This window comes from Prionailurus viverrinus, chromosome D2, assembly GCF_022837055.1.
Source record: "Prionailurus viverrinus isolate Anna chromosome D2, UM_Priviv_1.0, whole genome shotgun sequence".
NCBI classification, from domain to species: Eukaryota; Metazoa; Chordata; class Mammalia; order Carnivora; family Felidae; genus Prionailurus; species Prionailurus viverrinus.
The window spans coordinates 42417232-42441218 of NC_062571.1; the positions used below are offsets into that span (position 1 = coordinate 42417232).

The window sequence follows — 23987 nt, forward strand, 5'->3', positions numbered from 1 at the left end:
CCCAACTGAACAATCTTCTCTCCCAATTCTGAGCTGCTCAAGGGAGAGGTATGAAGAAGGCAGTTTCTTGGATTTGTATGCAGTTATTTTGCCAAATGGGTAAAAGGGAAGAAACAAGAGATATAGTAGCTGGGCATATTTGCAAGAGAGTGAATGACTGTAATCATGGATCATAGTCTCTATGCCGTATAAAGAAAGAAAATGAAGACAAGAGGAGGATAATTAACAGAAAGTTCTGAGATCTATAGATAAAAAGGTCTGATGAGCTGGAAGATCTGTTTCAGTAGACGTATTTCAGAAATGATCTGGGATTGTAAATGGTAATGGCTAAAAAGTAGCATGCTTATATTTGAATTCTTGTGTGTGTGTGTGTGTGTGTGTGTGCATGTGTATGTGATAAGAAGCTATCAGATAAGACCTTGGTAATAGAGGTTGAGATTACTGTGCCAGATCATTGGTATTGAGGAAGTCAAGAATTGGGTGAATAAATATTCACATACATATTGAAGTTGTCTGTCATTAGTGACGTGAATCATAGTAGTGAATGGATGAGTGGGAGACAGACAGAAAAGGACCAAATCAGAAAATACAGTGGCATCAGTATCACATAAAATAAATTGGAAGCCATCACTGACACAGGAAAATTCTGATGGACACATATTTGTTTCTCTAGAAGATTATTTTAGGCTCCACTATAATTTCAAAAATGTATGTCCCAGTATGTGCTAAATTTGTAGAATGTCTCTTGATAATAAGATTCATAATTATGATATCTGTACTTGATCAAAAATATACATGCATATTCAAAAAATAACCAGCTAGCCTGTAGACAATTGCAAAGAAATTGAATCATAATAACTTCCTTATGTTTTTCTATTCATGACAGGGACAAAAAAGTTTGCTCTGAAAAGCTCCTACCAACTCAGAAGTACAAGGATGAAAATTATCTCTGCCATACCCTGCTAACATCCATTCTAATTCTGTTTTTCAAATTCACAGAGAGTGAAGAAGTTTATCAAAGGCAGGTGCTGTCAATTTCATGTATCATCTTTGGAATTGTCATCGTGGGCATGTTCTGTGCAGCATTCTACTTCAAAAGCAAGTAAGACCATTTCTCTCAAGTGTTAAAAGGTTACGTCTCAGAGAAAGTACTTTGTCTTTCTTTAACTTCACAGTCTCTGCTCCAGGCAGAGGCATCTTGTGCAAATGGGCCCATCAAACATCTATAAATGACTTAGAGTCTTTTACAGACTGTGGGGAATATATGCAGCATGTGCATACATGCATGTGTGTGGTTTGTCTTTGGTGCATATAGCAATTATTCCTTTCTGTGATCATGAACATTCTGTGTTCTTTGCATTTTTTGATGGTCAGAAGTAAAGGCTTGGTGTCTTCCTGCCACTAAGGGGTTAACACTTCTGAACAGAGAACTCACTGGTGTAGACCTAAATATTATCAACAAATATCTGTTCTTTACTGCAAAAATACTCCACACTTTCCTTTCATAGTATTTTTACCTGATACCCATAAAGATTTCAGCCAAATGTGAAGTATGAATACTGTAAAATCTACCTTGGTTCACTAGTTGGTAAGCATATCTCAAATATGCCCTGTTAAGAAACTAAAATTTCTGGGGCACCTACCTGCTCAGTAGGAAGACCATGTGGCTCTTGATCACAGGGTGGTGTGTTCAAGCCCTACATTTGGTGCTAAGATTAGTTAAGTCAATAAATACATAAACTTAAAAAAAAAAAAAAGAAACCAAAACTTCTGCTTAAGGTGCTTATTTTCTTATTTTTGACTAATAACATATAATAAAATATATACATGCCTAAATAGGCACACAAATATATTTATTCCGGGGGCACCTGGACGGCTTAGTCGGTTAAGCGTCCAACTTCGGCTCAGGTCATGATCTCACAGCTGGTGAGTTTGAGTCCCGTGTCGGGCTCTCTCTCAAAAATAAACATTAAAAAAATTGAAAATATATATATTTATTCCAAACGAACTTTGATAAAGGTATTTTATTTATGGAAATTTTATTTAAGTCATGCAAGCCTTAAGAAGTTGGCACAGATTCTGTTCCTACAGCTTGTCTGAAATGCAAGCCAATGTGTAATTGCTTTTCATTGGACCTATATTTGTCTGCCCATTTGCTCTTCTAAAAATGGATCCGTTTCCAGATATAGTCTCTGACACCTGTCTGCATGTTGTATATGTTGATCTTTAAAAAGAACAGAAATTATGATTTTTAAAAATAATAGAAACTCGGGTATGAATCCATAGTTAGTAACTATTATTTTTTAATAAACTGTTTCAGAATAGGCTTAGATTTTTAGAATTACTGTGAAAATAGGACAGCTAGATCCTACATATCCCAGACCCAGTTTCCCCTAATATTAATGTCTTATATTAGTATGTTGCATTGGTCACAATTAATGAAATAGTATTGATACTATATTACTAACTGAAGTTCATACTTTCAGATTTCCTTAGTTTTTACTTAATGTGCTTTGTTCCAGGCCCCCATCCAGGATACCATATTTAATTGTCACATCTCCTAGGCAACTCTTGCCTGTGACAGTTATTAGTGTTCATTTTTGAGAACTTACTCTTTGTCAGGGACACTGGGCTTTTCATGTATTATCTCCCAATTCTCACAACAATTCAAATTGTTCATTATTGCTGCATTGTTCAAATAATAACAGAATTTAATTTTAAAATATTAATTTGTCAAAGCCACACAGTGGGAAATTACAGATGGGGTCTTTGCATTTCTGCAGTTCTAGGTGAAACTGCATGCTCTAAGCCACTCTACCACATTGGGCCCCACAGTCCTCCCACTAGATGGTGGAAGGTGAAACTGCTAAGGGTGAATCAGGAATATCATGCCCTGGTGCAGCCCATCATGCTTTATGTTCTCTAGGGAGCTTACATGGTGTTTGGTCAGGATTTTAACATGTGTTCACTCAGACCTGTATTCAAGTCATCAGGCTGCCACTTGTTATATATTATTAGGCAAATTGCATCTAGTCCCTTAGCCTCAGGTTCCTTGTTTTGGTAAAATATGGCCAAAAATAATATTTACCTTGTAGAATTTGTTAGGGATTCATGGGATAACACCACAAGGAGCACAGCACAGTGTTCAAAAGAGTAAGTACTCAGTGAAGGCGTGCTATTGTTAACACCTGCAGTTTCCCACAACGGAACTTAGAGGCTGGGTAACGACAAAATGAAGAGTAGGCAGTGGCCCAAGACAGGTAATCACACTCAGCAGGGCGTTAGATAGAAGGGTCTCCTCGAAAGTGCTGCGCAGGGGAAAGAAGTTGTGTATTTAACAATAAGCAAATTGCCATCAAGTGGTAGTTAATCACTTATTTTTATGATTTGTATCTGCAACACATTTAGACAAAAAACTGATGATAGTCACAAGAACGGAGAGCAGCTGGGTAACGAGGGGACCTCCATCTTCATGGCTGTCATGTCAATCTCTCCCTCTTTAGGCAGCACATGGGCTCTGACACAAACACCTCCTCCCAGAGCTCTGTGCAGCATCAGGGTTTAATGGAAACACTGTTCAACATCATTCATTATGGGGGACTCAGAGAACTGACCCAGTGGAGGAACACTAATTAGAATGTTGTCTTCCTGCCTGCCCAGCTGGGACACATTTTTTATTAAAAATTAAATAAATAAGAAACTGTGAGAATAATAAAGTAACAATAAGAATTGAAGCCTTTTCCAAGTGGAGTTATATTTCTCATTAGAGACCTAGACTGTATTTCCTTCTAGCACAATTTCCAGGCAGGGTCTTCCTTTATTTTTCTTTGCCTGAGAGGAATACTATACCTCACACCAAGCATCTAATCTATATAGCTGAAAGCAATGTAAATTTTTATAACACATTGGCACATGTTTCTTTGCACTCATTCCTGAAATTCTAATTCTCATCCCTAGATCTTGGAGATAACAACACAGACAGACTCTACTCAAAATTTTCTTACTTTCACACATACTGTAACTTTGTTGACTTGTGTGTCATTTGTTTGACTTCATCTTGGACATGCCAAGTCTTCTATGATTCTATGATCTCTCCATCATTGGTTTCTAAATAAATTCACTTAAACCAGCTTTCTATATACTGGGATATACAGGTCCCAGCCAGATAAAGTCAAGAGTTACCCAAAAGCTCACATTCTCTTGGTCATTGATGTTTAGCTCCCATAATCTCTCAGATCCCACCACTCTGGTCCTTTGTCCATTGTCTTGTGAACCCTTGGTTTGGCATGACCTTGCCACATGGAATATTACAGCAAATTGTTAGCGGATGAAAGCTTGAAGGCGGTTAACATGATGAGATCAAAGTGATGAACACCTTGGATTTAGAGGATTTTCTGAGTTAATTGAACCGCAACGACTCTAAAGGACATAATGAAAGGAATTCTCTTCTCATCATACCTAATAAGTCCATATATTCCCATAAGTGATTAATGGAAGTATTAGTTGACCTATTCAAATCTGGCTGATAGGGCTCACATGGTAACTATAAACTCTTCTAGGTTTCTTTTTATGTTCAACTCATATGGGTAAGAAGAGTGAGGCTGCCTGTAGGAGTCCTTAGTAGACTTCAGAAGTACAAAACACAATTTAACTCTAAAAAACAGAATTGGGATAGGAGAGGAGATGTTCCAGCAGACAGAAGCTGAGACAAATAATGATAACAACTGAGAAACACAAAAGGAAAAAGGAGAACCGGTGCTCCCAGTAAAACCCAGCCCTAACTGTAGGTTATTGCCCTCTGAGGTCAAAGATTTTAGCAACAAGGGAAGCCCATTAAGGACAGGCGGTGGATGCTCTGATATGCAGCTTTTATTCTCTTCGGCAGTGAAGATCTTTGCTCTCCAGTTGCTAAAACAAATATAATCAAAGTTGCCTTGCTCTGACCCGAGAGAGCCCACCTCCAATGACAGGTCAGTGTAAGGCTATGAAGGCCTAGACCTTTGCCCCAATTTGGGGTACAAGGCCATGCCAATTTCAGACCCTCTCCTCCCACCCCCGCCCCTGTGGTGGGATTTGCTGAGCTCTTCACAGAGACTGCATTATGTTCCAATCTCTTCCTCGGCCCAGTCCTGCATCCCTCCCTTTGCTTCCACAGGTGTGGATCCAAAGAGCACCCCCCCCCAATAAAAATCCTGCATGCCATCTCCATCTCAGTGCCTGCTTCCCTGGGAGCCCATTCTGCAACATTACAAACAATGCCTAGACTTGTGATACCTGACATTCCACAACTTACATCTCATTGCTGAATGAACTGGACCAGAGAAACTTAAAACTCAATGAACTATAAAATGTTAACACTGACATTGTTAGGCTAGCAGGGTCCCAGTGTGCAATGCCCGTATCTTGTCTTTCCTAGAGCACTGACTCTCATGAAGAGAGCTAATGGAATTGTGATTAGACGCTTCTCATCTCCCAGTTCCCATTTGTTGGGTGAAGGAGGAAAGAGCAGAAATATGTGTTTGGGGCAGAGTAGGGATGATAGAGAAGGAAGCCAGTTCAGAAAGGAAAGAAAGTCTGTATATCCTGGAATATTAGTGAGTCAAGAGTGAATGAGTGAGAAGCCAGTACAGAAGTGTGTACTGTGGAGTGTGTGTGTGTGTGTGTGTGTGTGTGTGTGTGTGTTGTGGATACTGAGTCTTCTGCTGATAGATAGTTGCTGTAAAGCCCTTGGAAGAGAGCAGCTAACAAGGCAGGAAATTGCTGCATCCTTCTGATGCAGCCACTGCCTGACTTAAACAACAGTCACCCCACATATGCAGGCAGGAGTACCTCACTCAGAGTCCAGAGATCGAGAGCAATCTCAGCCTTCCCACTGAGAAGCTGTGGGACCATGGCAAATGGTTTGACAGTCCCAAGTGGTGGTTGAGGTTACACAGTATGCCACCAGCTGGGCTGGACTCACATCCAGCTCCAACACTTACTAACGATATGACTCTGGGAAAATGATTTCACTTCTCTGTGCCTCAGTTTTCTCATCTGTTGAATGATTATAGGTTCCTGCCTCATCACACAGAATTACTATGAAGAGAAAGTGGGTTCATACACGGAAACCACTTAAAATGATGCGTGGCACATAGTAGGTGGTCTTTCAAGAGTTAACTATTTTTGCTGTGATTTACCAGCTGGAAATAAAAATCTTCACATTTGGGACTAATGGTAACAATAAATGAGCGGTTTCTGAACTGCAAGAGAAAACATACACAATACAGTATATAAGTAAGCTATGCAATCAAGCTATGCATGCTTATAAATGTAAATATAACAAATATAAATGTAACTCTGCAAGTATGTTATATGTGGCTGGTAGCTCTAAGCTTCAAATTTTTCCCCTAGTTACTTCTTCAGAGCATTTCTAATTCTTTACAGCTGAGCACCAAGGGTTAGGGACCTCTGCATCCATGCGGCCCAGAAAAATTCATTATGCTTATCCCTGCCTTTGGAGTGCCATTGGGTGTGAATCTCCGGGTATTTATGGATAATACCAGTTTCTTTCCAGATTAAAAGCTATCTAATGGGGTTGGCGTGTTGAAAATGAAGGAAGGCTTTCCTTTATTAACTGAGTTCATCCAGCTTTAACAAATGACAAACATACATGTTGGGAACAAATGAACCCCCCAAATACAAACAGAATAAATTTGTGTAACTATTTATGCATGTATTTATTTAAACCTGCAGGAAACAAGCTAAACAAATTCAAGAGCAGCTGAAAGAACCACAAAATGGTAAAAACTACAGTCTCAAAGCATCCAGCACAATGGCAAAGTCAGAGAACTTGGTGAAGAATCATGTCCAGCTGCAGAGTGTAAGTTACCTGTCTATACATCTATTCCTACAGCCCGTCTCAGTGTTTCCAGTTCAGGGGGGATGGGATGCTTGGGATCAGATGTGTGTGTTCTTTTCGGTATTTGTAGATTTTTCTTTAAGTCACTTTGCAGTTCTGTGTGTGTACATGTCCACATGTACAGGCTGAAACAGAGAAAACTTAAATCTCAGCCCTTGATTATATTCTGCCCTTGATTATAAATTCATCTCTGAAAGCAAAAAGAGATCCAGTTGTTTGTTCCATAATGACTTATTACATTCCTACTGTGTCAGAAATTGTGCTGGGCACCAGGGATACAATGCTCCCTACCTTATGGGAACTTATCTGTGGTAAGGGGCACAGACGCCAGAACAGAGGAGGTATGGGGGCTGAGATGGTTGACGTTGCAGTAGGTTGGAGAGTAGACCAAAGAGAGGGAGGGAGATGGGTGGGTGCAATGTTCATCGTATAGTCAAAGAGCAAAGGACAAGAGACTAGAAAAAAACAGAAAAAGTAAAACCATGGAATCCCAAGAACGTGTACTATATTCCAGCAACTCCAAGGTAAGGGGTGCAAGAGAGGTCAAAGGTAAGACAGGTGGGAAGTGAGACTTGTATTCCCACAGTCAGTGCTTCCTAATACCAGGGCTTAAATGGATACCAGAATTTGAAATACAAGCTCTTTGAATCTTACATTCTTTCTAATGTTATTATAATCATTTCCGAGATATATTGCAAAACACTTAATTAACGACAAGCACATATCATCTAAGACATACTGAAATATTCCTCTCAGGGTAGCAAATTCTTTGCCCCTGTATAAGATTGCACATCCAGATTCCGAGACACAAAAGGAACAAGAGCCATGGTATAAACCTAGGATCTGAGTATAATAAGCAATCACCCAGGACACATTCATGCCCCTCCCAATGCATAAATCACTGAGAATTTATACATCATTTGTGATTCTAAAAAATCATTACCCAAAAGTCACCATTATGTTATGCATAACAGATGTACTTAGATGTTTAATGTGGAATTCATAAATCGGAATTGCTTCCCAGCCAAATTTTGTTAAACTTGTAATCATAGTTATGTGGGGACTGTTCTCTGAAACAGAGGGAATGTTTCTGCTAATGATTTTTGAGTATTATCTCACTGCCCTAAAACAAATGCAGGAGCAGAGGCTTTCAAGTCCTTTGCAACTGGACCTGCTGAAGATAAACAAAGCCAGCCACTGGTTAAAATAGTAAGGGCAGGGGGCGCCTGGATGGCGCAGTAGGTTAAGCGTCCGACTTCAGCTCAGGTCACGATCTCGCGGTCTGTGAGTTCGAGCCCTACGTCAGGCTCTGGGCTGATGGCTCAGAGCCTGGAGCCTGTTTCTGATTCTGTGTCTCCCTCTCTCTCTCTGCCCCTCCCCCGTTCATGCTCTATCTCTCTCTGTCCCAAAAATAAATAAACGTTAAAAAAAAAAATTAAAAAAAAATAGTAAGGGCAGGTTTTAATCAGGAATAGACTATTGCATTATGAAAGCAGGTCCAGCATGAACTGAACTCAACTTCAGTTTGTACAGAGGTGACTGGTTGTTTCAAAGGGAGAATGAGGGAATGGGGTGGGGAGCAGAAACCGTGGGGTCTCGGCAGAGTCAGGGAAGTGAAACAGTACAGAGATGATCAGTGTGCATGCCAGTTTCGTCTGTTAGCTGGCAGTTAATTGAGCTTAGGATTCTATACTTTCACAGAGCAGAAGGCCGACATGCTATCCTTCCTAATGATTACGTTTCAAAGATATGGCTTTCAGGTCCCTGAGAAAGAAACTCCCTTAGGAGTTTGTAGGAGATACACACACATCTCAGAATGACAAAGGGTGGTTTACAATTGTAAGTCCTTTTAAGGGAGGTCAGTGGCCTTTCCTCCAGCATTGGCTAGAGCTACCAGCAAATTCTTTTGGAGGCTTTGAGTTTTTGTTTTTGTTTTTGTTTTTGTTTTTGTTTTTGTTTTTGTTTTTGTTTCTTAGGCAGACTTTTTAAGGAAGGTTAGGGCTATTCCAGGGGCAAAGCCTTGAACCTTTAGAGACTATATTAGAGTTTACTCAAGACTTTTAGTGCGGGGATGATTGAGTGAAGTCATTTGTGCTGGGAATCTGCAGTTTTGATAGGCCAAAGTTAAGGCCTAGTAGAAAAGAGGGCTCAGAGGAGCCTGTCTAGAGTTTGGTTGGGAATAGTCTTGGTCAGTCCTGATGGATTTTACAGGGTTGCAGCGAGAGCACACACACAATTTTGTACCCTCTGTTTTCACCAAACAGATGATCAATAGCATTTTCTGTCTGCTTTATGCTCTCCACAAACTCGTTTGGGAGATAGCATAATTGTCCACAAAGTGGCCATGTCACAATGTCCTCGTCCTTCCCTCCTTGTACACATTCGTGTCCTTTCCTGTGGTTTACTATTAAAGGAATATTAAGATAAACTCCTCACTCATATGCTCCACCACCCCTCGTTTGACTGCAACTATTAGGATTAGAATAACAAGAAATTACAAAGTGTAGAGGTTCCAAAACTTAAAAGATCTTTGGGTGCATTGGCTTCTAATTTCTTTTTTTCTCCCTCTTCTCCCTTCTCCAGCCCACCCATATCCACAATTTTGTATGTTGGCACAGGGAAGCAGACCGTGGGCTCAACTGGATCATTCTCACAGGGCCTAAGATGTGGGAAAGTGTCTTTTTATATTCATCCTGTTTTGGATACAGAGAATATATATAGGACATTTTTTCCCTGAGTTGCAGTGTGGTCAGCTAGGACAATACATTTCAAGGAATCATGAGTTTTAGATTGGGCTGGGAGTGCAGGCAGAGAATAGATAGGAGAAGGAGGCATTTAAGGACTCTGAAAAAGGAGAGTGAGGTGCATTGAAGAGACACAGGAATGCTAGCCATAGCATTCTACGCTTTGCCAGCTTGGGCCCAAGGGACTGCCTGAGAAGGTCCCTTTAACCAGACTAGACTAGAATGAGTAAGTTGCTTTCCCAAAGGCACATATCAGTTTCTGTGCTAGAAAGTAACATGGGTCACTAGCAGCTTTGTTATACTTTGGTCAACATTTCTTTTGCTAACTTAATAGGAGAAAATGTTTTCTGTTCTTTTTTCTAATTTACATTTAACTATTTGAGAGTGTAGTACAATCTCAGTCCATATATTTCTAGTCAAATTTCCAGTTTGATGAATTATGTCCATGCTGATACTCTTGCTCATAATTTTGTTGTAAGAATCAAATAGCAATTTGTAGTTTTTCTTGTCATACGTTATGGGAGAAAACAGTAATGGAGAGTGTATATCAATAGTACGTTGAAAAGGAACAGAAACTTTTAAGATTTGCTTTCCTTCAATGTTATGCTCAAGATATACAAGGAGAAGTATACAAGGACATCTATACAGCTGGAGGCCAGGTAACTCTAGTCTTAGAGCAAGCAGTAATCTGATGTGTGGCTCAAAATTTCTGCATGAATAGTAACAAGCAAATGTATTGAGGAAAACTTAATAAAGCAGTTTTTCTTTGTAGGTCCATATTTTTTTCTTCTGGCAAGATCTAGGAGGCAATACCAATGTCGATGTTAAAACCAAACAATGATAAATGAAATAGTGACAATCATAATAGCAAATAACATGTATTGAGTACATACACAGAATACTAAATAATAGAGAGACATTGACACACGTAGTCCCAACAACAACTACTTAATTTACACCCACTATGTGCAGAAGAGGAAAATGGGACTCAAAGCTTAAGAAAGTCCGTCTCTATCAGACATCCAGTGAGTAGCAGAAAGCCCATCTCACATCTTTATAACTCAGTGCTTTAACAGGGGGCAGTGTTGCCCCAGAGAACTTTTGGCAAAGACCGGAAAGACTTTGGGTGTTAAAACGTGAGAAGCATCTCTGAGCAGAGGGCAAAAGTGCTGATAAATATCCCACAACGCCCAGAAAATTATCCTTCCCAAATGTCAAGGGCAGTGAGGAAATCCAGAGTCCAAGGTCCAAGCTGCATGGTGTGTCCATTAGGAAATTCTGAACACCTAGTATAGGAATTCTATGGTTTTTTCTACTACACAGAGGGTGGATGGGTTATCCAGGTACACTATAATCCTTGGAGGGAAAATTTCAGAGTAGGACACCATATCAAGCAAATCTGTCTTTATTTTATCCTGAATCCCAAGTTAACTACTTGAAATTCTTTGCAAATTGCAGTGTTTAACAAATGAATAGTCTGCGTCTGGCATTCCCTTAAGTTCATTAAACATTCATGGGGAAGGGTTTCACTTTACAGTCATTTAACAAGATGTGAAACACCTAGTCCAGTGAAGCAGCATCATACTCTGGAAACACTCCACTCAGAGGCTGCAGAACTAGACCTGGCAATGCCTCACAAGCACCTAGCGCCTTACCATCATTTACAAAATGAAGTATTTGTGACTCAGAGAGATGAACTGACCTCATTTAACTGTGTCCTGGAGAAGAGAGAGAGAGAGAGCGAGTGCAAGCGAGCTGGGGCTAGCATTATAATCTCTAGACTGGCCAAGGGAGTGACACTTCTCAGCCTGATTCAGGGATCAGAAAGAGAAGTCATTAAAAGAGAGATGATCTAGTCTTCTCTCTTAAAATCAACAGAAAATATATGTAAGTGAAAAGTTAGGGACTAAAATTATATACCCCTTCCCACCTTTTTCTCAATAACCATCTTAGGAAAGATAGGTTTATATGGGAGGAACATTCAATAAGGAAGAATTGGAAGATAATATTTGCATCCATAAGGAGAATAATAAGAATTTAATGCCTAACACAGCCTTGATAATTGGTAGAGAGAGGCATCCATTTATTCTGTAATACTTATTGAATACTTCTCTATGCTGTGCACTGAATGAAGAGCTTGAAAAATACAAACAGAAGAGATGGATCTTGGCCTCGAGGAGCTCACAGGATAGTGGTAGAAACAAGAGCGTAAGCATACACAGCAGTTTTTCTATGATGTAGACACATTAAGTCAATGTGCTATTAGAGAATGGAAAAGGACATCCAGAATTGTCTGGGGGAATAATAAATCCTGCCCAAAATATGTAACATAGGAACAGAGTCTTGGGAGTGAGTTGAAGTTCATCAGATAGTTTGAAGGGGGTTGGTCAGAAGAGGTAATTTCTTTATAGCATGAATCAAAGTTAACTTTGAATAGTTCTAGTCTAAAACCTGATGTCTTGTTTTAAATATCAAATTTTAACTTGTTGATTCATTATAGATTCATACATTCACCTATTCAAATATACATTAAATATTTAGTAAGGACTAGGCACTATATTAATAACAAGGTATACAATGATAACTCTAAATGACAATGTCCTTACTGATTATGATAAGTGATAGAATCCCACAAACAAATGTGCCAAGGCTTCCAGTCAATAGTGAACAGTCCCATCAGAGCTTATGGAAGGCGGGTCTGAGAGCTGATCTGACAATATGGTAATAGCAAAGAGCTCTCTCAGAAAGAATGATAATGACACATGCTCAATTCACCTAGCTGAACGAGGCACTTGGTTGAGGTGGGATGGTGGGTTGTAGGTGGTAGGGGTAAGGAGGAGTATTTGCTGTGCCCAGTGTGTGGAAAGAGTGTTTCCATGGAAATGGGTTGAAGTTTGACTGCAATTGTATAGCTCTTCCTGCTTGGGATATGGTGCAGAAATTCCCAGCATAACAGCTGGAGTCAAATTGTCTTTAATTACTTGCATAAGAAATCACATTTTGAATTATCCCATAACTGCTGATTTTCACCATGCTCTGGGCTCCTAAGTCAGACTTCCAGTAAAGAACTTTTTGAGACAGACATAGATGACCTGGGAGCAATGCAGAGAGACAGACATTTAAAACCATTTAAAAATAACCTCCTTCCTGCCTTTATTGCCTGGGGTTCCAGACCAGGTGATTATCAGCTGTGTCATCATTGCTTTCCAACACAGACATGCTTTTATTTAACCTTCTGACTCCTGCTGAGTGCATTGGGCAGACCTGGAAACATCATCGTTGCTCTACTTCCAACATGCACCTGCTTCATTTGACAGGTCTATTGATTTCAGCGCACCATCAACAATGTGTTAGGAGCAAGGCAGGTGATGGTGCAAACAACAGTGGATGTCCTCAGCACCCAGAAGCAGCCACAAGGTGGGCTTTCACAAAAGCCAGTCGGGTTGAGTGCTTCCCTAAGAGATAACAGTATTGACCAGGGCCTCTGTGCATGATTAAAAGGAAATTGTTTCAGCTCACGTTGAAAGGGCTAGTGAAAGGACTGAGGCATCTCCTTATGAGGTATTAAAGTGACATTTTGTACATTATACTGAATGAGATTTTAACAAAACATGTATACACACAAAAAGTCAAGATCTGCATGAGTGCCAGGAAAGAACATGGAATCAACTACCATCTTTGTAACATTGTACAGAAATGTTAATGGAAAGAACCAGACAGGTAGCTTTTTGGAGATATTATCTGCTGGATAAAATTGTGCAGCCCGTAACTCCTTCCAGGGGTGGAAATGTATACATTTTGGAAGGGGCCATAATAAATGCTTTCAGCATAGAGCATAAAATGTCCAAAGGCTATAATCCTGGTCAGTTAAGCTACTTTTAAGGAGGTTGGTGCAGACTAGCTGTTTTGCTGAGTGGATTATACACCTTCAGAGCCTATGGCTGAAAATAAAGGGAGGCTCAGTCTCTAAATAATAATTCTTCTCTTCCTCCTCCTCCACCCCTTCCTCCTCCTCCCCACTGCTGCTTCTTGTTCTCATGTGTGTCTTTTGCTTTTTAAAAATTCTTTTTATTTTTTTATTTTTAAAGTAGATTTTCTTTTTGGGAAAGTTTTAGATTTACAGAAAAGTTGCAGAAATAGTACAATAAGTTCTCATATACCTTGTACTCGGGTTTTCCTATTAACATTGTACACCCGTATGGTACATTTGTTAAAATTAAAACCCACAGACACGCGTTGTTATTAACTCATATCCATAGTCTATTCAGATGTCCTCATTTTTTACCTAATTGTTCTGTTCCAAGATTTCATCCAGAATGCCATGTTACATTTAGTTGTCATTTCTTGTTAGGTTCCTCTTGGCTGTGACTGTCAGATTTTCCTTGTTTTAGTGGCTTTGACAGTTTTTAGGAGTACTGGTCAAGTATTGTGTAGGATGCTCCTCTACTGGCATTAGTTTGATGTTTTCCTCATGATTAGATTGGGGTTATGGGGTGCAGGGAGAAAGACAACAGAGATAAAGTGCCAAATCAGTTGCTCATATCAAAATCACACATTATCAGTTTGACCTAATCACTGTTGGTGATTCCGTTGTCCTCTGAGGTAATAATTGCTAGGAGTCTCCAGTGTGATGTTACTCTCCCTCCCCTTTCTATAGAGTTCTCTCTGGAAGGAAGTGACTCTGTGTAGCCCACACTTAAAGAGTAGTGCTCCCCGTTTGTGAAAGCAGATTGTCTACATACATTATGTGGAATGCTACTGCAAAGAGTTTATCTCTTGTTCCTCATTTATTTATTCCATTATTTATCTAAGAGTCTGAACTTATGGATATTTATTTTATACTTTGAGTTATAATGCAATAAATACTTTTTTCTTATTTTATATCAATTTCTTTCAGATTTGGCTTTGGTGTCTCTTTCAGTTGGTCTTTGTCTCCTTTTGATATGTTTAATCAATTCAGTGTAGGTTTTTTGGAGGTTCTGGTTTTGAGTATGTCCTTTCTTCTAGGCCCTCTCAGCAGACAGATCAAAGATATATCTAGCAACCAGATAGTGCTTATGTGCAGTGCTTTTTACCTTTAGTCTACAGATTCTACTCATTTCCAAAGTTACTTGGGACAGCACATCCCTGATACCCACCTCCCATTAATGTTCTTTCATATGTTTGTAATACAGTTCATTTCTCTTAGTAGTCGGTATGCCTTTCTGGGATCTCCAGATCTCCTAAATGATACTTATTTTGTTAAGAGATAGATTTCTTTAATAGATATAGGGCAATTAAATTTGCCTATTTCCCCTTGTGTGAAATTTGATGACATGTGTCTTTCAAAGAACTGGTCCATTTCAACAATATATCATGTTTGAGGGCATAGAGTTGTGCATAGAGTTCCTTTATATTAACCTTTTTCTGTCTGTGGGAATAGTAGTGATGGCCTCTCTTTCACTTCTGTTATTGAAAATCTTTTCTTTTTGTTTTTTATAGTATACTTATTTATTTATATATATATAGAGAGAGAGAAAGCAAGTGAGGAAGGGGCAGAGAGGAATAGAGAGAACCCCAAGCAGGTTGCACACCACCAGCGCAGAGCCTGATGTGGGGCTGAAACCCATGAACCGTGAGGTCACAACAAAAGCCAAAGTCTGATGCTTAAACGACTGAGCTACCCAGGCACCCCTCTTTCCTTTTTTTCTTTTTTTTTTCTTTTTTCTTGTGTTAGACTGACCCGAGGTTTATCAATGTTACTGATCATTTCAAAGAATCAGCTTTGCTTTTGTGGATTTTCTCTATTCTTTTCCTGTTTTCAATTTATTAATTTCTTCTCTAACTTTTATTACTTCTCTTCTGCTTGTTTCAGTTTTAAATTACTCTTCTTCTTCTGGCTTTCTTCAGTGGAAATTCAGATTACTGATTTTAGATATTTCTTCTTTTCAAATATAAGACTTTAATGTTGCAAATTTATCTCTATCACTGCTTCCTTTACCTCCCACAACTTTTGATATGTTGTATTTTCATTTTCAATTAGTTAAAAATATTTAAGAACTTATCTTGTGACATTTTCTTTGATCTTTCTGTTATTTACAAGTATGTGGTTTAATCTCCAAATAGTTTTTTGGATTTTCTGTCTTTTCCCTATTGATTTCTAGCTTAATTTCAACATGGTCTGAGAATATACTTTTCATGATTTCAATTTTTTTAAATTTCTTAAGATGTATTTGATGGCCAAGAATGCGATTTATCTGGATGAATGTGAGCTCAAAAAATGTGTAGTCTGCTGTTTTAGAAGTATTTTATGAATATCAATTAGATGCAGTTGATTGAACATGCCATGTAGCCCAACTATATCCTTAATGATTTTATGCCTGCTAAACCTCTGTTACTGATAGATGTATGTTGAGCTCTCCAAGTATAATAGAGGATTTGTCGGTTTCTCCTTGAGCTTCTACCAGTTTTTGCCTTATGTATTTTGATGCTCTGTTGCTAGGTGTATAAATATTAAGAACTGCTTTATCTTTTTTGGAGAACTGGCCCCCTTATCATTAGGTAAATGATACTTTTTAAATATTTCTTTATCCCTAATACTTTTCCTTGTTCTGAAGTCTTCTTTGTCTGAAATTATTATACCTATTCTAGCTTTCTTTTGATCATTATTAGTATAACATGTTTTTATCTCCTCTGTTACTTTTATCTGACCTATATATTTAAAGTGGGTTTCTTGTACACCACAGATAGTTGGGTTTTGTTTTCTCATACAGGATTTTAATCTTTTGTTTTGTTTTGTTTTTTAATGTTTATTTATTTTTGAGACAGAGAGAGACAGAGCATGAATGGGGGAGGGTCAGAGAGAGAGGGAGACACAGAATTTGAAGCAGGCTCCAGGCTCTGAGCTGTCAGCACAGAGCCTGATGCGGGGCTCAAACTCACAGATCGTGAGATTATGACCTGAGCCGAAGTCTGACGCTTAACCAACTGAGCCACCCAGGCGCCCCTAATCTCTGTTTTTTAATTGATGTATTTAGACCATTCATATTTAAAGTGATTAATGATATAGTTCAATTAATATCTTCCATATTGATAACTTTTAAATTCTTTGCACCTGTTCTTGGTTTCTTTTGTTCTTTCTGTTTCTTCCTTTTCTGGTTTTAGTTATTTAGTATGATTCCATTTGTTTTCCTCTCCTAACATCCCAATTATACTTCTTTTTATAATTTGTTAGTGGTTGCCCAAGATTTGACAATATGGATTTACAATTAATCTAAGTCCACTTTCAAATAGCACCTTACCACTTCATGTTTCATCCAGGTATTTTATAACAGAGTATACTCAATTCCTTTCTCCTGTTCTTTATAAAATTGCTGTCGATCATTTAATCTGTGTATATACTATATCAAAAATATATTATTATTTTGAACATTTTTCTATTTGATCTATTAATAAGAAAAATAAAATATTTTAATGTACTTTTTTTATTACTTCTCGGCATTTTTCCTTCTTTATGTAGATTTGAGTTTCTGATCTATATCATTTTGTTTCCCCTTGAAGAGCTTCTATTAAGGTCTGCTGGTGACAAAATGCCTCAGTTTTTTGTTTGTTGGTTGGTCTAGAAAATCTATATTTCTCCTTTATTTTTGAAAGATAATTAAACCAGAGATATATTTTCAGTTTGGTGTTTTTTGTTTTGTTTTGTTTTTAATTTGAGAGAGAGAGAAAGCACAAGCAGGGGAGAGGTAGAGAGGGTTGGGGAGAGAGAGAATCCCAAGCAGGCTCCATATGGAGTCCAGCTTGGGGCTCATTCCCATGACCCAGGGATCATGACCTGAGTCAAAAATCAAAGAGTCAGACATTCAACTGATTGAGCCAACCATGACCCCTATTTCTTTCTTTTAACACTTTTAGTATTTTACTATTGTCTTTTCTTGTTTGAATGATTTCTCGTTAGAATTCCACTGTATTTGTTTATCTTTTTCTTCTATAAACAAGGTTTTTATTTACTTTTTTAATTTTTGACTTTGTTTTCAGCATTTTATCTTTGTGTTACTTTTTTCTTTCTTTACTTCTTTTTTCCTTTTAAAAATACAGTTTGAATATGATATGCTATGATACAGATTTTTTTGGTATTTATTCTGTATGGTCTTTTGATGTTCTGTGAGCTTGTATCTATGATTTGATGTCTGTCAATAATTTTGTAAAGTTCTCAGTCACTATTCCTTCAAATCTTTTTCCTGCTCCATTTTTTTTCTTTTCTTTTAGGAACTCCAATTATGCTTATGTTATACCATATAAAATTATTCAACAGTTTTCAGTATTATCATTCATTGTTTCCTTTCTTTCTTCCTTTTTTTTTTAATATTCAGTATTTGTTTTGTGTTTCATTTCAGGAAGTTTCTATTGATTAATAGTCAAGCTCCCCTGATTCTTTCCTCGATTGTGTCCAATCTAATGATGAGCCTATCAAGTGCATTCATTAGTTATGTTACAGTATTTTTTATTTATTTCTAGATTTCTAGATTTACTTTTGAGTATTTCATAGAGTTTCCATCTCTCCACTTAACATTACTCATCTGTTCTTGCATGCTGTCTACCTTTTCCTTCACAGACCTAAGCATAGTTATCATGCTTATTTTAAATTCCATGTCTGATCATGCCAACACTTTATGGTACGTGATTCAAGTTCTGGTGCTTACTTTGTCTCTTCAGACTTCATTTTTTAAATATACGTATATTCTAGTATGCCTTTAGATTTTTTTGTTAAAAGGTAAATGATACGTTGAGTAGACCTCAGGTAAATACATGTTTAGTGTAGGTTCTATGTTAATCTGGATAGCAGCTGGGTTTCATTTAATGTTTGCTTTAGCTATAGATGCCAGGGTCTTTAAAATCAGGTGTCTTTTATTTGTTTTGTTTTTAGTTGTGTCTTTGGGTTCTCCTAAGAATTCCTTCTTAAATAGAGTGTGTGTCTTATAATTTGTCAGCTGTAATCTACTGTTATTATAGAGGAGTCCTACTGATGTGGTGTTAAGGAGTGGTGAAGGGGAACTCATCTATAATCTTATGATTATATTTCACTCTTTTACTGGGCTATGACCATGAGAAGTGTTTCTTCACTTTTTTCCCCTTATGTGAGACAGGAAGGTTACGGGAGCAGGGAGTCAGGGGGGAAACTCTTCCCTCAGGTGATATAATGCTTTGATAATGTATTTTTTCATGTAGAAACAGCCATTTCAAAATGGTTACTTTCACCCTACCCATGTCAGATATAAGATGATTTTTTTTTCTCTTTTTTGGTTCTTTGTTCTGCTCTAGGTAAGCTGATCTTGACCATAGTTCTTGTATTGTCTTGTCTGTCCAAATTTCAGAGTGGTGGTTTGTCATGCAACTTCAATTACTGAATGGGTATAAGAACAGTCATTTATTTTCAGTTTGTTCAGCTTTTTTCTTATTGTAGGGACAGGAATGACAATTTTTAAGCTCTTTAGTTGTCAGAACTGTAAACTGGAATATATCTCTAAATTCATTTGAACCAATATGTATAGTTGGTTATTGAAGGATTACCAAATGATTTGTATATTTTTAGTGTTCCATATGTCTCAACCAACCCTGGATAGGAATACAGCAGCTTAAACCTGAATCTCATGTTAAGCACAGCCACTAATGAAAGATTCTCATAAAGTCTGTGTGAGAGAGGAAAAATCCAAAATAATAAATTTTGAAAATAAATTTGTGTTAATTGACCAAAATAGTATAATTGAAAGCAACTGTATGACAACAATGCAAGCATTTGAAAGAAAAGATTTAGAACATATTATCTATTATAGATACTATAAATAAGCAAACCAAGAGGTTGAGTCTATTCAAAACTTTCATCCAGGGTTTTTGAAAAAGAGCCTTTTAGCTTTCATGATCAAAAATCTCATTCAAAGCAGAGGCTATATGCACCTCATATGTTTATTGCAGCATTATTTACAATAAGCAAATTATGGAAGCAGCCCAAGTGTCTGTCCATAGAATGGATAAAGAAAATATGAGGTATGTACACACACACACACACACACACACACACACACACTGGAATATTATTCAGCCATAAAAAAGAATGAAGTCTTGCCATTCACAATTACATGGATAGAGCTAGAGAGTATAATGCTAATCAAAATAAGTCAGAGAATGACGTATACAATGTGATTTTTCTCACATGTGGAATTTATGAAACAAAATACATAAACAAAGGAAATAAAGGAGATAAACCAGAAAACAGATTCTCTAGAACAAACAGAGAGGAGGTTTGTTACCAGAGGGGAGGTTGGTGCCTTATGTATGAAACAGGTGATGGGATTAGGAGCACACTTATCTTGATGAGCTCTGAGTAATGCATGGAACTGTTGGATCACCATATTGCACACCTGAAACTAATATAACACTGTATTTTAACTACACTGAAAAATAAAATAAAAACCAATTGGAATTTCACACACACCCCCAAAAGGCAGAGGCTCTGAACTAATGGCACCAACACATAATTAGTCTGTTTGGCATATATTGCTTTAAAAAAAAATGAATGGCTTGCTGACTTTCAATGATTCAGTGATTTCTCTAGAAAATCTAGATGCTCCAGAAACACTTGGTTGATATTGCCCCCACAGACCTCTGGAGGAGCACAGACTTACCTCCTTCCATTTGACACAGATACCTCTAGATTATATCACTTGTTTCTGTAGCTGAGCCTTCCAAGCAAGTTTGTCTTCTAAATGAATTTATTAAAAGTTGGGATTAAAGGGGCGCGTGGGTGACTCAGTCGGTTGAGCATCCGACTTCAGCTCAGGTCATGATCTTGCAGTTTGTGAATTCGGGCCCTGCGTCCGGCTCTGGGCTGACAGCTTACAGCCTGCAGCCTGCTTCAAATTCTGTGTCTCCCTCTCTCTCTGCCCCTCCCCTGTCATACTCTGCTTCTCTCTGTCTCTCAAAAATAAATAAATGTTAAAGAAGTTGGGATTAAAAACCAAACAATCAAACAAACCCCTAGTCAGTCTTTTATAAAACCTGAAAGTCAAATGGAAGGTCACAATGTTGGTTACATTCCAGTAACACGTCCATTCAGTTCACTCTTCCCATGGTGGTTTGTAATAATTGACATTAATCAGTCAAAAAAAAAGCACACATGAAGGTATTTACATCATTTTTGGATCTTTAAAATTTTGGATTATTGACAATAACCATCTTTTCCAAATTACTTCCATATCTTCTTTTTATTCTGTGTCAACTTACTCCATTTTGCAAAAAGTCTGACCAACTTCTCTAAATCCATTTTGTAGATTATGATTCAAGACATGGTTATTACTGCCACTATGTGGTTTGTTTTGGAAGTACTTAAACAAGCAAACATTTAGAGATTGCCATCTTAAGTTTAGTTACATAACCTTGACATTTTGCCTAGTCTCAATAGCCCATATCCACTGACACACTTTTCCCCAAGGAAAACATCCAGTTCATAGTGTATTTTCCTTTTTTTATTTCATCTGTGTCCTGTGTGGTTGCATGGGAAACACACAGACATGCAAACACACACAGAAATATATATGCACATACAAAATCTATATATGTTTTCTTGTGTGTATATACACACACACACACACACACATATACATAAAGCTAAATATATGTGTGTGTTTCTATATATATACATACACATATGTGTATAGATAGATAGATAGATAGATACACACTTACAACATGTGTGTATCTGCTGCATTTTCCTTATTTATGCAAATGCCTTCATATTATATGAACTTTTTTTAATGTTTATTTTTGAAAAAAAGAGAGAGACAAAGCATGACTGGGGAGGGGCAGAGAGAGGAGGAGACACAGAATCTGAATCAGGCTCCAGGCTCTGAGCTGTCAGCATAGAGCCCAACACAGGGCTCGAACTCATGAACCACAAGATCATGACCTGAGCCGAAGTCAGATACTTAATCAACTGAGCGACCCAGGTGCCCCTAGGCATACTTTTTTATACCTTGATTTTATTCTTTTCAATAGTTGTATAGTTTTTATTTGTGGGTATTTTTATTGTTTCTAACTGTTTTTATGGTTGTTTTCTGTTTTGTTATTAAAAATTGCACACACACACACAAAAAAAAAAAACAAAAAAGAAAGAAAGAAAAATGGGGCACCTGGGCGGCTCAGTCATTAAGCATCCAACTTTGATTTCGGCTCAGGTCATGGTCTCATGGTTCATGAAATCAAGCCCCACAACCAGGCTCTGTGCTAACAACCTGCTTGGGATTCTCTCTCTCCTCTCTCTATACCCCTACTCTAGCCCTCCCTTCTCTCTCAAAATAAATAAATACACTTAAAAAATAAAGAAAATAAATAAACTTTAAGAAAGGAAAAACTGTACCACTGACATACGGTAGTGATGATATCATTTTGAACTTTTATAATTTTACTAATAATGATAAGTCCTAGGAGTAATATTCTGGATCAAAGAGTGTGTACATTCAATAGTTTGGAACATATTGAAAATTTGTACCCCAACATATTTGTACCAGGTCTACTTTTCTTGGATCTGTAACTTTACTAGATCTTCTTGAAATTTAATTTCTCTATTCTGAATTTTATCCCTTTACAAAATATGTGCAGTTGTATACCTTTTCATATGTATATTGCACATCTGTGTTAATTGTTCTTTGAAATTCTTGTTCATACATTAGATATGAATATACAGACTTTGAAATTTTCCCTGGATTGGTTAGCACTCTAAAAATGTCATTTCTTGAGATAGTTTTTATGTGGAGTTTCTGGAAAAGAAACTCACTAGCCTTTGTTGCTTGTTCAAATGCTGTGTGTCCAGAGAGTATTAAACTTGACAACTTGCTGCCTGGTTGAGATGCCATGTGATGCTTTCCTTGGGACAAAGTTTTTCTTAATGTGTCACCTCTATAGGTTTTCCGAAAGTCTCCTGAGCCTTGTATGTCAAAGGTGAAACCAAGGCTTAATAAAGAGTGAAATGCTTACAAATTTCTCTTGTTAAACACAGTAATTACTTGGTAAATGCTGAAGGAGGGGAATGGTGGAGGTTGGTGGACAGAAACTCTGAATCAATATTTTCCATAATTCTGAGAATTTTCTGGGGTTCACTCAATCAGCATTTATTGAATCCCTACTACTAGTAGTCCAGGTACTAGTTAAGTTTTTGTGCATATAAAATGTACACTGAATAAAAAATACTTGTGTTCTTGCCTGTCAGGCACAGTGTGCCATGGGTGTAGATTGAAATGAGAAGACATATTTAAAATTCTAAGTGAAGAACCCTCCTGGATGGACCTTTATCTAAGCACAGAATGTTTGGAGGGAGGGCACAGACTACTCAGTGTGTGAGAAATGGGATGCAAATGATTTCTCTATCATTCTCCTGCTCAGGTGCCCAGTGGACAAGTTACTGGCAAGTTCGGCAACTTTTTCATATCTAGCTATGGTGTGATAGACCCTCCTCTCACAACTTATCCTCCAGCTCAACTCTGTGCATGTGGTTTCCCACAGTATTCAAAGGCGGAAAGGCATCCAGTGACTGCATTGGAGAAAATGATGGAGTCAAGTTTTGCCGGCCCCCAGTCATTCCCAGAGGTCCCTTCTCCTGACAGAGGAAGCCAATCTGTCAAACACCACAGGTACAGGTAGTTACTCATGGTGGGAATGGGCATGTTCACACTATATATTATGCTGGACAACACATGCCAAGGAATGGCAATCTTATTCAGAAGAGATGATTGTTCTTGCTTCCCCTATAGTTCTCCATGGAGTGGATGCTCAAACAGCTCACAGCAAGTAAACCAAAGATAACAGCAGGCAGCAATGTCCCTATAAGAAGCCTGAAGGAATTATTAACAACACCCATCAAAGCTGCAGACACAGACCAGTGAATGAAACAACTGCATTCTGAAAAACTATTAAAAACATGACTTTTCCTAGCCTGCCTTATCACCGTCTGCAAATTTAATGACTAATTCTTCCCTAGGTAGCTGATGTGACACCCTCCAGGTCTTCTAACATGGTTCTCACACAAGGAAAACTTTTCAGGGAGAGGAAGCTTGGCAGATCTTAACCTTGGGTTTATAAGATCTGTTACCAATGGGGTGGCACTCTTTTGCAAGCTGACCATAGAAATCGGGCTGTTTGGGGGAGAAAGCCCAAAATAAAGTTCTCTTATCAATTGTGTAACATTCTGAGGCTAAACAAGTTCTTCAGCATCTTCCAGTCACATGCTGCATTTTACATACAAGAATCTGAAAATGGAAAGTCTTTGTTCCATACCAAGTGCCCAAGTTTGGGACTAATGCTATGTTTACATG

The 23987-nt window shown here is 38.0% G+C and overlaps 1 protein-coding gene across 4 annotated transcripts in view; it reads left to right on the top strand.

Annotated features, from left to right (window-relative positions):
* Window positions 1-23987, top strand: part of NRG3 (neuregulin 3) — a 1054582-nt gene that overhangs the window by 1020464 nt on the left and 10131 nt on the right. For all 4 annotated transcript variants that reach the window (XM_047825450.1, XM_047825452.1, XM_047825453.1 and 1 more), the window contains exons 5-7: window positions 1000-1102; window positions 6736-6862; window positions 23179-23306. In XM_047825450.1, coding sequence (XP_047681406.1) covers window positions 1000-1102; window positions 6736-6862; window positions 23179-23306 — 358 coding nt within the window. The remainder of the gene's footprint in view (window positions 1-999; window positions 1103-6735; window positions 6863-23178; window positions 23307-23987) is intronic.